Source organism: Ctenocephalides felis, unplaced genomic scaffold, assembly GCF_003426905.1.
Source record: "Ctenocephalides felis isolate EL2017-DRISC unplaced genomic scaffold, ASM342690v1 CF-g0.4_SCAFFOLD_01170, whole genome shotgun sequence".
Lineage (NCBI taxonomy): Eukaryota > Metazoa > Arthropoda > Insecta > Siphonaptera > Pulicidae > Ctenocephalides > Ctenocephalides felis.
This window is the reverse complement of record NW_020537324.1, coordinates 49,821,928-49,835,313: the sequence shown is the minus strand read 5'-3', so window position 1 is coordinate 49,835,313 and position 13,386 is coordinate 49,821,928. Positions and strand designations below refer to the sequence as shown.

General features: G+C 31.0%; 1 protein-coding gene across 1 annotated transcript; it reads left to right on the top strand.

The window, feature by feature from the left end:
* Positions 1 to 4,442: 4,442 nt before the first annotated feature.
* On the top strand, positions 4,443 to 11,874 carry LOC113367938 (arrestin domain-containing protein 17-like). The gene is made up of 5 exons (XM_026609510.1): positions 4,443 to 4,653; positions 7,116 to 7,295; positions 7,505 to 7,690; positions 9,295 to 9,472; positions 11,723 to 11,874. Exons 1-5 carry the CDS (start codon positions 4,486 to 4,488, stop codon positions 11,842 to 11,844), a joined length of 834 nt encoding a protein of 277 aa, XP_026465295.1. The 5' UTR covers positions 4,443 to 4,485; the 3' UTR covers positions 11,845 to 11,874.
* Positions 11,875 to 13,386: the final 1,512 nt, after the last annotated feature.

Here is a 13,386-nt window from a genome sequence, read left to right as displayed (position 1 = left end):
CTTACTTCTATTCTTACTTCCATTCTTACTTCCATTCTTACTTCCATTACTTCTATTCAATGAATCTACTATAAAAACAAGTGCATGTCAGATTGAATTTTACGGTTTATTAAAATTGCATGAAAAGCTTACAAAAGTGTACTGATAATTAAATAATTGCTTACAAAAAACCATACATAATCGAGACTCTAATGTGCGTTTGTGGAATCAAAAAAATGTCTTACATTTCAATCAAGATATAGTAGCGAATATGGAATCGGACAGTAAACCATCAGAAATCCCAAAACTTCGAAAGACCGTTATTGGATCCAGCAAATACAGCAAGATACCTCGCGAAGAAGGTCGGACCAATATGTTTACATCGGAAAAGGTCTCGCTGCGTTCAACTTCATCAGTTTCTGACTCAAGACAGGAAGTAATATCATCTAGTAATAGTGCATCTACAAGCCTCACTCAACCACATTCTGATGTCAAGAAACATCCTAATTCATAGCAAGTAGTCAATTTCAAAAAAAGAAAAACTTCATTTGAACCATTAGGAATAGATGTCAAAATTCAAAACAGATTTTCGGCCCTTTCAACAATAGAAACAGCTAATGATGACAACTCAGTTAAACCGGCTCCAGTCAGTAAGCCCCCTCCAATATTTATTTACGGAGTTGACGATATTAATGATATGTCTAATCAATTAAATGAAATAATTCCGCACGATCAATATTTCCTGAGAAGTTTAGCTAACAATACATTTAAAATTCTATGTAATTCTGTCGACCATTTTCGAACTTTATCCAGACATCTAAAAGAAACTAATGCCGTATATCATACATATCAATTAAAAGAAGAGAAGGCTTATAGGGTTGTTCTTAGAAATGTACACTTTTCAACAAGCACAGATGCAATTAAATTAGAACTATTAAAACAGGGTCATGTAGTACGTAATATCCTAAATATTAGACATAGAATAACAAAAGAACCTCTTAATATGTTTTTTGTTGATCTGGAACCAAATAGAAATAACAAAAATATTTATAACATTTATAAATTATTCAACTGCATAATACGCGTCGAACCACCGAGAAAGTCCAACAACATTATACAATGCACTCGCTGTCAACTCTTTAATCACACCAAAAAATACTGCAATAGACCATTTGCTTGCCTAAAATGCGGTGACAATCATAATACTAATGCTTGTACCAAAGATCCGAATGCTTCGGCATGTTGTTATTTTTGCGACGGTGCTCATCCAGCTAATTATCGCGGTTGCTCATACTTCCAAAAAATTAAAGAACAAAGAAACAAAACTCCAGTAAATCAATCAGTCATAAATCCAAATCCAAATAACCAAAATTTTAAAAATTCTAATAATTCTAATTCTAATAATAAAATAAACAACATTTCTCCGGCCTTAAATCCAACAATTCAAAATTCATCCTATGCAGACATTGCAAAAAACAATTACTCTGCTTCTAATCATTCACCTTCAAATCCCGATTCTGATTCTCTAGCAACACTTATTTTAGAATTTAAAAATATCTTCAATCAGCTTTTGCAACAGAACACCATAATAATAAATATGTTATCCACGTTAGTCAACAACAAAAGCAATGGCAAAAATAATTAAAATTGCTGAATGGAATGCCAACGGTTTAATACCTCACAAAAATGAAGTAGAATGTTTTTTAAAGTTAAACTTAATAGATATCTTATTAATCTCAGAAACTCACTTCACTGAAAAAAACTACTTTAAAATTTATAACTACACTACTTATAATTCAAATCACCCAAGTGGCAGGGCTCGCGGCGGTTCGGCTATATTAATCAAAAATAATATAAAGCATTTTGTTCTACCAAATATTTCTGATGATTTTCTACAAGCAACTCAAATTTCTGTTGAAACAAATTTATATAATTTTTGTGTTTCTGCTGTTTATTGTCCACCAAGATTCAAAATTTCTTGTGCTCAGTTTTCTTCATTTTTCTCTCAGTTAGGTAATAAATTTATCATTGGTGGTGACTTTAATTGTAAACATATTGCCTGGGGTTCTAGACTGACTACAGCCAAAGGAAAGATTCTTCATGCAGCCATAGGGCAAAATAACCTCTCCTTTATTTCAACTTGCAGTCCAACTTATTGGCCTTCTGACCCTACTAAAGTTCCAGACCTTTTAGATTTTTTTATTGTGAAAGGTATTGATCTTTCAAATCTCAATATTGAATCTAGTTACGATCTCTCTTCAGATCATTCTCCAATACTTGTGACGTTTAGCACATTTCCTACTCCAGTTATCAACAATCATATTGTACACAACAATCTTTCTAACTGGATTCAATTCAAATCCATACTTGATTCAAAATTATTTCCAAAATCTAGGCCTTCAAGCGTTATTGATATAGAAAATAATATAGATTATTTTTCTGAGATTATACGTGAAACAACCAAGCAGATCACCCCGAACATTATTCCAAGAAATGATAATATAATAATTCCGCATGAGATTAAGAAGCTAATTGCATAGAAACGAAGAGCAAGACGTACGTGGCAACATTCTCATCTACCAACGGATAAGACATCGCTTAATCATCTCAATAACACGCTGAGGAAAAAAATGAAAGAATGGAAGAATTGTACATTCAGGTCGTATATATTGCAGCTAAATAGGTACGATAATTCCATATGGAAACCAATCAGAAATAAAAGTAAACCCCTACAACAAAACCCTCCTCTGAAAATAACCAACCAAAACGGATTCATTTGGGCAAAAAGCAACGAAGAAAAAGCGGAGGCATTTGCTGATCATCTAAGTAGCATTTTTAGCGCTCGAAATATTTCCCAGAATAATTTAATTAATAATTTCGTAAATCAACCCATACATTCTACACCATTAGGACATTTTTCACCAAATGATGTCTTATGTGAAATAAAAAGGATAAAAAATAGATCTTCGCCGGGTATGGATAAAATTACTCCAAAGATGTTAAAAGAATTGCCTACAAAAGGTATTTTATATATAACGAATATTTTCAACGCCATACTTCAATACAATTATTGGCCCACAGCGTGGAAGACTGCAGAAATTATTATGATCGCTAAACCAAACAAAAACCATCACACTGCTAGTTCATACCGTCCTATCAGTCTTTTATCGATATTATCGAAAATTTTAGAGAGGCTTTTGTTGCAGAGATTGTCAGAAGATCATCCGAATGATAGTTGGATTCCTCATCATCAGTTTGGCTTCAGAAAAAATCACTCTACAATTCAACAATGCAACAGAAGGGTGTCTCGTATTCTTGAAGCCATGAATAGAAAGGAACACAGCGTAGCCGTATTCTTAGATGTCAGTCAGGCTTTTGATAAGGTTTGGCACTCAGGACTCCTATATAAAATCAAAACAACTTTTCCAAACTACTTCAATATCTTAAGCTCATATTTGCTTAATAGAAAATTTAGAATCAAAATTAAAGATGTGACTTCGAGCATCAGAAATATAGAATGCGGGGTACCACAGGGCAGTGTGCTAAGCCCTGTACTTTATCTTCTTTTCACAAACGATATGCCCACAGATGATCTTCTAACCATATGCACTTACGCCGATGACATAGCAATTATTTCATGCAATTCCGATATTAGAACAGCAACTTGTCAGTTACAAAATTATTTATCTAGTCTCGAAAAATGGTTTTTAGATTGGAATATCAAAATCAATATCGAAAAATCTCAGCACATAATTGTTTCTCTAAAACATCACAACAGTCCACCTATCATCATGAACAATTCAATAATTCCACTATGCAATTCTGTTAAATATTTAGGCATGCACATTGATTCGAAATTGACATGGAGAACGCACATTGAATATAAAAAGAAACAAATCCAACTGAAAATAAAAGATTTTTACTGGCTTTTTAGGAGGAAATCTGAAATCTCTCTCGATAACAAGGTACTTTTGTATAAAACTATCATAGTGCCCATTTGGACTTATGGAATCGAACTATGGGGTTGCTCATGCAAATCTAACATAAACATCATTCAAAGGTGCCAGAATAAAATTCTGCGTATCCTTACTAATGCGCCTTGGTATATTTCGAATTTTTGCCTACATAAGGATTTGAAAATCTCAACAGTCAACGAAATGATCAAGATTAGAAGTTCATCTTTCAACAACAAATTAATCCAGCATACAAATCCTACAATTCAAGCGATTCAGAGACCGATAAGAAGATTGAGCAAGAAATGGCCTTCCGATCTACCAAACACCTAGCCCTATGTCTGCACGCTTCAATGTATTGCATTTTTTGTTGTTTTTGTTTTTTTTTTTGCTCATATCATTTTGTAAATAAGACATTAACAATTGTCAAAAAAAAAAAATATTTTACATTAGAACAAACATATGCTACAAAATTTTATTTAGTACCGAATTGCCATTTCTCAAAACAGGTGCAGAGGTCGAACTGCCTTATGGTAAACATACCTTTAATTTCATGTGTGCTCTTCCTGCACTTCTGCCTTGCAGTTACGAAGGCGGAACTGGGTTTGTACGTTACACTATCAAAGTGACATTAGATCGACCATGGAAATTTGATCAGACTTCTAAGGCAGCTTTCACTGTTATATCAGCATTGGACCTGAATATGGATCCCAGATATAGGGTACGTTTTTCTAAACGTTTATTTCTGGAATAAAAAAATATAATTTGAAATATCAAAATATTCAACGAAACACATACAAAAATGAAGGGTCACTGAGAAAGAATAACTGTCGATATGTTTATTTGTATGATAAAATACTACGAAAAGAAGTCATAAAATATTTAAGTATTTATATGACAGAAAATTAAAATAGCAACCACACATCAAGTAACTCAACAACGCTGAAAATGCACAAACTGCAATGGTTTATAAAAAAAATCGAAACTTTTATTAGAGAAAAAAGTTTTGGTGTATAAATTCGTTCTAGAGCCTACGTAGATTAACTACGGCATTGGCTATGAGACGCAAGTAAGATCAATATTAAAGCATAGAATTTAATCAAAGATTTTGAGAAATATTACGGACGCACCTTGATACGTCTCCAGTTTTACAATATCTAATGACTTAAAAAAATCTTAAGTAGATGAAATAATTAACAAGTTGGTTTGATATTTAGCCTTGAGGCAAGTTACATGAACTTCCCGATATGTTTACATAATCGACTTGATCAATAAAAAATAAATTAATTTACGAGTCATTAAAAGTATTCCGACTGGATTTATTACACATAATTGAAAGCGAACGAACACTTTGACTCGGATTATTTTTTAAAAGTAAATTTTCAAAAATCAATTTTTATAATTGAACCAGTTTCCAGGACTTTAATGGTTTATTATGTTCAAGACCAAGTACTCTATCATAATACCCAGTAAATAGTCTAATTTTAATTTTAACAAATGTCAAAAGAACTATTCATTTTCTCAAACTTTGATTAATTTTTAAAATCAAACTATTTGTAGTAAGGCTGTAATATTTCAGTAAGTAGTATAAGACCATGAAAATAGCTAAAAAAAAATCCATAAAAATCGGCTTAAATTTTTTTAAGCTAATCAGTATTATTCCCAACTAATATCTTTCGAACAGTTTTCGATTTTTTTAAATCGGTTCGGTAGGATGAGCTTAAATGTGGACGAAAAGTTTAACACTTTTTTTTCAAATTACAAAGGAACGGCTTGGAAGATCGTCGCACAAAACTGACAAACGATAGTCCTCACCGAAATACATCAAATGGTTTTTAAACTTCTGAAATCGGTTCAGGCGTTTTTGAGAAAACGTCGATCAAAGGTCTAATTTTGACAAACGCTAAAAAAATGACACTAATTTTTGCAAACTTTGACGATTTTTTAAAATTAAACGACTTGTCGTAGAACCGTAATATTCTAGTATGATCTATAAGACTATGGTATCTATCGTCAAAAAAAAAATCATAAAAATCGTCGAAAAAAAAAATTTAACACCTTATTACAAGAAAACGGCCCGGCCGATCTTTATCAAAAACTAATCAGGTCGATTCCCAAGCAATATGTTTCGAACAGTTTTCGAATTTTCAAAATCGATTCAGAATTGCGGGCTAAAACGTGGACGAAAAATGTTTCACTTTTCTGCGATTTACAAAGAAACAGCTCGGCCGACCTTCGCGCAAAACTTAGAAACGCTAGTCCTTATCGAGATACATCGAATGTCTTTTAAATTTTTTAAATCGGTTCAGCCGTTTTTGAGAAAACGTCGATTTACGGCAAAAAATCTGTTCACACACACACACACACACATACACACGTACTTTTTACAAATTTGGTCTCATTCGATTCAGAATGGCTTGAAACGTCAAGAAAACATAAAATTAGCAATTCGGATTTTTTTATGAAAACATAAACTTCTTCGGGAAGTTAAAAACAGAAGCAGTACTCATATAAAAAAATTTTGATCATCCAAATTAGTTACTAAGACCAGTTCTCAATGTACAAAAAATATTGGCATATGTAGCAACTTAGAAATTACTCATAGGAGTGATTTCTGTCCATTTTTTTTCAGTCCAATCAGAAGCCTACGATGGCCGAAGTTTTAATTCAAAGGTCTAAATTTTATTATTTATAGGTATAAATTTTATTAAAGGATAGACCTCTAAAACTGTTGTTCCCTATATAAAAATAATAAGCACTCTTGATATTGGATAATGCATAGAAGACGATCCAATGGTTGCCCTTTTTATTTAATTGTAATGATATATTGTTTATCTATTGCATCAATGTCGTGATTGGCTGTATCTATGGAAAGCGTATATCATTATTGCTTTATATTTGGTTGACCGAATAATTTAAAATTATCATTAGAATTGTTTATTCTAATTAAAAAACAGAAATATAAAAAATGTGTTTTGTAAATGATTTTGGTTAATAAAATTACATAAGCGAAATGCAAGAGCTATCTACAAGGCCATAAAATAAATCAAAGAATATAAGACGATATAAGATAAAATAAATCAAAGAAATCAACATTTGAAATAATTTAAGAAAACAAATGCAGTCCTCACCAAATCTAAAATATTTATCAAAAACTCATATTCAATAATTTTTTATTCGCAGTTGCCGGTGATGATGGAATCAAGTAAAACTTTTTGGTGCGGTTGCACCTCAGGACCATTATTTGTCAGCGTGCAATTGCCACAGTCGGGTTATGCACCAGGACAAGAAATACCTGTCGCATGCAACATCTCAAACGACAGCAGGGTGAATGTGGAATTCGTTCAGATTAAAATTACAAAAGTGAGAACAATTTATTACTACTTCAAGTATAGTAATATTATTCTATATGACTATTTCAAAATCAGTATCGTTCAGCTGTTATGACTACTGTCACTACCGTACCCAGCCTCCTCTACTGCTCAGAAGTCATACATGAATATGAAAATTAAAAAATAAAAAAATGTTCTTTTTTTGAATTCAACATTTGTTCAGATTTCTTCTAATTACAGATCGCTAAGTTTCATAGCAGACATCCACACAAAATTAAGCAAAAATCATCAGATTTAGTGACTGTAACAGCGGAAGGAGTTCCTAAATTCAATAAAATATCAATCACAAAAAATATTCAAGTCCCAGTAATTCCTCCATCGTTATTACAGAACTGCAGTATTATAGATATCGACTATGTAATTAAGGTAAATAAGAAAAATAATCAAGAGAAATTGGTTGTTTAGTTAAATTAAACTTTAGTTAATGCCTAATAAAATTTTTAAAAATATATCATTAGATATAAGCAATCCACGAAAATTACAGTATGTAAGTGCAATTAAATTTTAGTTGAATACACTAAATCGATGGTTGGTTTGTTCGTTTGGAACATTTTTTAACTTCCCGAAGGAGGAGTTTATGTTTTCGCCCAAAAATCTGATTCGCTAATTTTATGTTTTCTCGACGTTTCAAGCCATTCTCAATGAAATGAGACCAAATTTGCAAAAGTAAGCGTATGTGAGCCGATTTTTGACCTTTCGCCGACGTTTTCTCAAAAACGGCTGGACCGATATGTCACTCGATAAGGACTAGCGTTTGTCGGTTTTGCACGACGATTAGGCAAGACTTTTTTGTAACTAGCAGAAAAGTGAACAATTAATTTTTCGTCTTCGTTTTAGCCCGCAATCCTGGATCGATTTAAAAAATTCAAAAACTCTTTGAAAGATATTAACTGGAAAAGCTACTGATTAGTTTTTGGTAAAGATCCGCTGGCACGTATTCTTGTAATTAACTGTTGAAAAAAAATCGTCAATTTTTATGAAACTTTTATTTTGACGATATACATCATGGTCTTCTAGAACATACTAAAATATTACGGCCATACGACTAGTTTATAATTTAAAAAAAAAAAACATGATGACAGCAGCTTTTGTGAAGTGATAAGTAAAAATTTGAATTTCACAAATTTAAAAGCGATTGGAATAAATTTAATAAAGAGGAGCCAAAAGGTTTAATTTTATTTTTATTATTATTTGCTTATATTTTACATTAAATCATATTACGGATATTATTTTCATGTAAATTTTATCCTTTGCTCTTTTATTTATTTATTTAAATTTATATTATTATTTATCAATATTACTTGATGTTAATAAATTAGCAGTTGTAATAATTATTGAAATGAAAAAAAAAAGGTATAAAGAAAATCGCCAAGCCATTCGAATTTAGAAATGACTTAGGAATTGGTAAAACAATAAGTGAGCAGTCTACAAAAATTCTCAAAAAAAGTTGTGTAAAAAGTTTTACCATTGATTTAAATCATTAAATAATATCAAGGACTACGTATATGATATATGTAATAGTGTAGTTGAAAATTGTATCTAAAAATCTTAATCTCAATTTCGGTTGATTAAGTCAATTATTACACATTTTGAGAAGATCATGCTACTTGCCTTAAGGCAAAATGATACTTTCAATAAGTTTTAATATTGTTTGAACAGAAATCAGAACTTATACAGAGTCCTATATAGATGTTCTGCTGATTTGACTTAATGCTACGTCGGTTTTACAGATGGCAACCCATACAATTATTTAATCTTTGTGTGATAAAATTTATTATTACAATTTCTGTAAGTGGCGCCAAATACAATTATTGTGAGATTAAAAATGTCATACTGTTTATTATTAAAAATCAATAATTCTGTAAGAATAACGTTTTAACGAATCAATTATTCACAATATCATCCTGTACTATTTAGTTGCAAATATGATTTTATTGATTACTTAATTATCTCAACAATTTTATTTTCAGGTGACAGCAAGTATTGGAGGCTGCCACAGATCTTTGCGCATTTCATTGCCCCTCACGATTGGCACAGTACCAATAATAGATCGATACGAACAATCAAATATAGGATTTACATCAATTGCGCCATCAGCACCGCCTATAACAACGCAACCTGGTTCAAGTGCCCAGTATGATGATTTACGTAAGTAATCTTGTTCTTGTTTTTGTATCGCGTTATGCTACAATTTTGTAACAAGCCAATCCACATGAAAGTACAAAAAGATACCTTCAACTATGAATAAATGTTGCCAGACAGCAGTGACAACGATTTTCACGTGGAAATATAGATAGCAATATGTTTCCAAGTGAAAACAGCACCAATACGGCATTGCTGCACCAATAAAAAGTCATCACTATTATAACAATTGTAATATTAAAAGTTCAGCACATAGAGATAAGACAACTGTTTGGGTTGCTATCTACAATAAAACAAACTTAGTTTGTAAGAAATTCATCACAGCAGCTCATAGAATCCATAAGTTCTGATCGCTCTTCAAATAAATTAAAAAAAAAAAAAAAAAAATAAAACTATGAATAAATAGACCATGATAAATACAGACACGAATTATCTCGGATATATCAAATATCCGTTTACTTAAAAAAATATCATATTAATTCTTTTGAAAAAGAGGTTAGCTTTTGCCAAAGAATCCTTTGTTTTAATTTTATGTTTTCTTGATGTTTCAAATCATTCTGAATTATTCCACATCAGAATTGGAAAAAGTGTTTGTGTGTATGCTATATTATCTAACATAATATATATAAAACAAAAGTAAGGTAAGGTTAGTCTGTGCCGTTTTATCTAAATAATATTAATTTTTTTAACTATTTTATTGAAACATAGAGTTAAGAGTTCTTGGTCTTAATGAGCATCCTCAAACATTATAGACCAAAACTGGTTTAAATATACAAGATTGGTATAATAAACCGTGCTCTTCAAGAGGGTTCGCAAAGTTCAATGGCAGAGAACACATTATTACAAAGTATTACTATGTATTTACATCGATAAGTTTATGCAACTTTTCTGAAGACAAATTGCTACTTACATCTAGTCTGCTTTAAGCACGATAGCTCGCCGGATTGCCCATATGTTTAGGGAAAAATAAAGATGCTAAGCACGTGTTCTTCGTGTGCCCGCGATTTAGTGCTCTATGGGACGGGGTAGAAGATTTATAAGCTGGAGAATTACTCCAGATACTGTGGTACTGACAACTGAGACTGCGTGGAACGCCATAGTCACATTTGCTACCGAAGTGCTAATTGTCCTGCGATTTTGGAAAAGAGGAAGAACGAATGGGACTCGCTCATTTTAAAAAATAAGCAAATTTTATTTCGAGATTATAACATTCTAGATTCTCCCCCACGAAGTAATGCTTAACGGCGGTTTCCATGGAAACCAGAGGCAATGGAAAAGCGGAGATTTTAGAAGGTATACCCAGGCGGTATTGAGTCCGACATACCCAGGCAAAAGGCCAGTCTGGGATGCATAAATATTACTCCTTCGCTATAAAAAAATGCTTACATCCAAATTGGATATGTCTGATGGTAAGGAATACAGAATAACTAATTAAGTCTCGAACACTTCCATGTTACCTTGTATATGTAATTCAATAAACCACTAATTCTGGATGAGAATCTAAAAAAAAAATCCACTAACTGCTCTGAAGTAAAGGACTGTGTTCATCAAGTGTTTGCATATATGCTAACATTGTAGCAAAAATATTTTTTCAAAATGCTTTAACTCTAACTTGAGCTTACTTTGATGGCAGTGTAGTTTCCAGTGACCAAAATGAATTACATTTTAATGAATGTAAGATGATGTAAGATGAATGTAAGATAAGATAAATAGGCCGAAGATCTGTTTCAAAACAATAAGATTGTATGAAATAAAAATAAAACGATGTACTACATGTCATATTCAGAAGAAACTTTTAGTGAAGAGCTGTTTATATGTGATGTGTGCATTCTATAATCTACTGAGATAATCCAGTTAAACTCAGCAAATATTTGAGTTATTCACATTATTTGTTCTATTAGTTAATAGTTAATTTATCTACCTATGAGAGCCACATTTTTTTATAGTACAATTATCTGTTTTTCATTAAATCTTCTAGTAATCGAGTTATCTGAGCAAGTTACTCATGTCGAATTCTATCAGACGAAGTATTATTATACATATTATTTATTGCATAGAATAATAATTCTACGACCTCAATAAGTAACAGTTAATAATTATTTTAGAAATATATGCGATATGAAATGTAGAATAGATTTTTATTAATTATAAATCTTGCACAATTAATTTTAATTTCAATCGCAATACTAATTCAAAAATATTATTAAATTATTTGTACAATTGCAATCATGATTTACGATATGTTTTTCATTTCAGCTCCTTCATATGAACAATGCTTGTTTGGCACCCAGAGTATACAGGACAATAATGATTCCCAACATACATTGGGATTTCAAAATTTTGCACCCTCATATCCAGTGTATAATGCAAAAAGTTGATGCATGGTCAAATAATCTAAGTTAAGTTTGTAGCCCAAAGAAAGTATAAGTGTTTTGACATCATACAAAAACAAAATTCAATGACGGCATAACTTTGCCAATATTGTCAACATCGTTTGTACATAGGCAAATCGAATAATTATTGTAAATCATCTATATTAATTTATGGCTAATATTTATGCACTATAATTCGAAATAAAAAGTTATTTTAAACTGTAATGAAAACCAACTTATTTTAGATCAGAAGGGAAACCAATAAACCAAACGACATGAGAAACTAGTGGTTTGGTATTTAGTCTTAAGGCAAGTACATGAACTTCCCGATATGTGTAATTAATCGACTTAATCAATAAAAAATAATTAAAATTATGAGTGATTAAAAGTTTCGAGTGGATTTATTACACATAATTGAAAACGAACGAACACTTTGACACGGGATATTTTCTAAAAGTCAATTTTCAGAAATCAACAACTATTAATATTGAACCAGTTTCCATAGGACTTTAATAGCTTAATATGTTCATTAAAACCAAGTACTCTATCGTTATACCAAGTAAAATCGTCCAATTTTATTTTTAACAAACGTCAAAAAAAACTACTCATTTTCTCAAACTTTAACGAATTTTTAAAATTAAACTACTTGTCGTAAGGCCGTAATATTTTAGTAGTTTCTATAAAATAATGATATATCGCCAAAGAAAGTTCCATGAAAATCGACTTAAATTACATTAGTTAATTACAAGAAAACAGCTCGGTAGATTTTCACCTAAAACTGATCAGTATAATTCCCAAGTAATATCTTTCGAACAGTTTTTGATTTTTTAAAATCCATTCGGTAGAATGAGCTTAAATGTGGACGAAAAGTTTAACAGTTTTTTCATATATTATTGTTATTAGGGTTTGTCGGTTTTCAAAAACCGGTTTTAAAAACCGGTTTTTTGGCGAAAATTATGGAATTCGAAAACCGGTTTTTAAGTGAAAAAGGCCGGTTTTCACTGTATAAATGGAAAATGACAAATGTAGGTAAATATAAAAGATAGATGAAAGCTTTTTGATTCTTGAAATCATTTCGGTTCAATAGCATTTGATATCTTATCAGTCTGCAATGGTCTGAAGGTTTTGTATATTTTAATTTAGATTTTTATACCAGTGTATATTAATTTAAATAAGTGTGATTTCTTCTTGGAGAAGTAACTTCCTCTACTCAAACTTAAAAAAAGAGTTTTAAACCCTTGAAACCACAAATTGAAGAACAAAAAACTTAGAATTATTATATCAGGCTTTAAAACAATTAAGCATAATTTAGTCGAAAGTATGAGAGTATTTTCTATTTCAGGAATTTTGTGGAGAGGACGAGGACAGTCTAAGTAGCAATTCGTAAGACGTTCTCAGTTTTTTTGAAATCATCTTTTATTAAACAAAAATACAGTTATTGAATTAAATAGTTTTTATTAAGAACATGAAATATATATAAATTATTTTGATCGAAGTAAGATATTTACAAGAATATGATAAAAAATGAAACAAAATCTAAACTAAAAA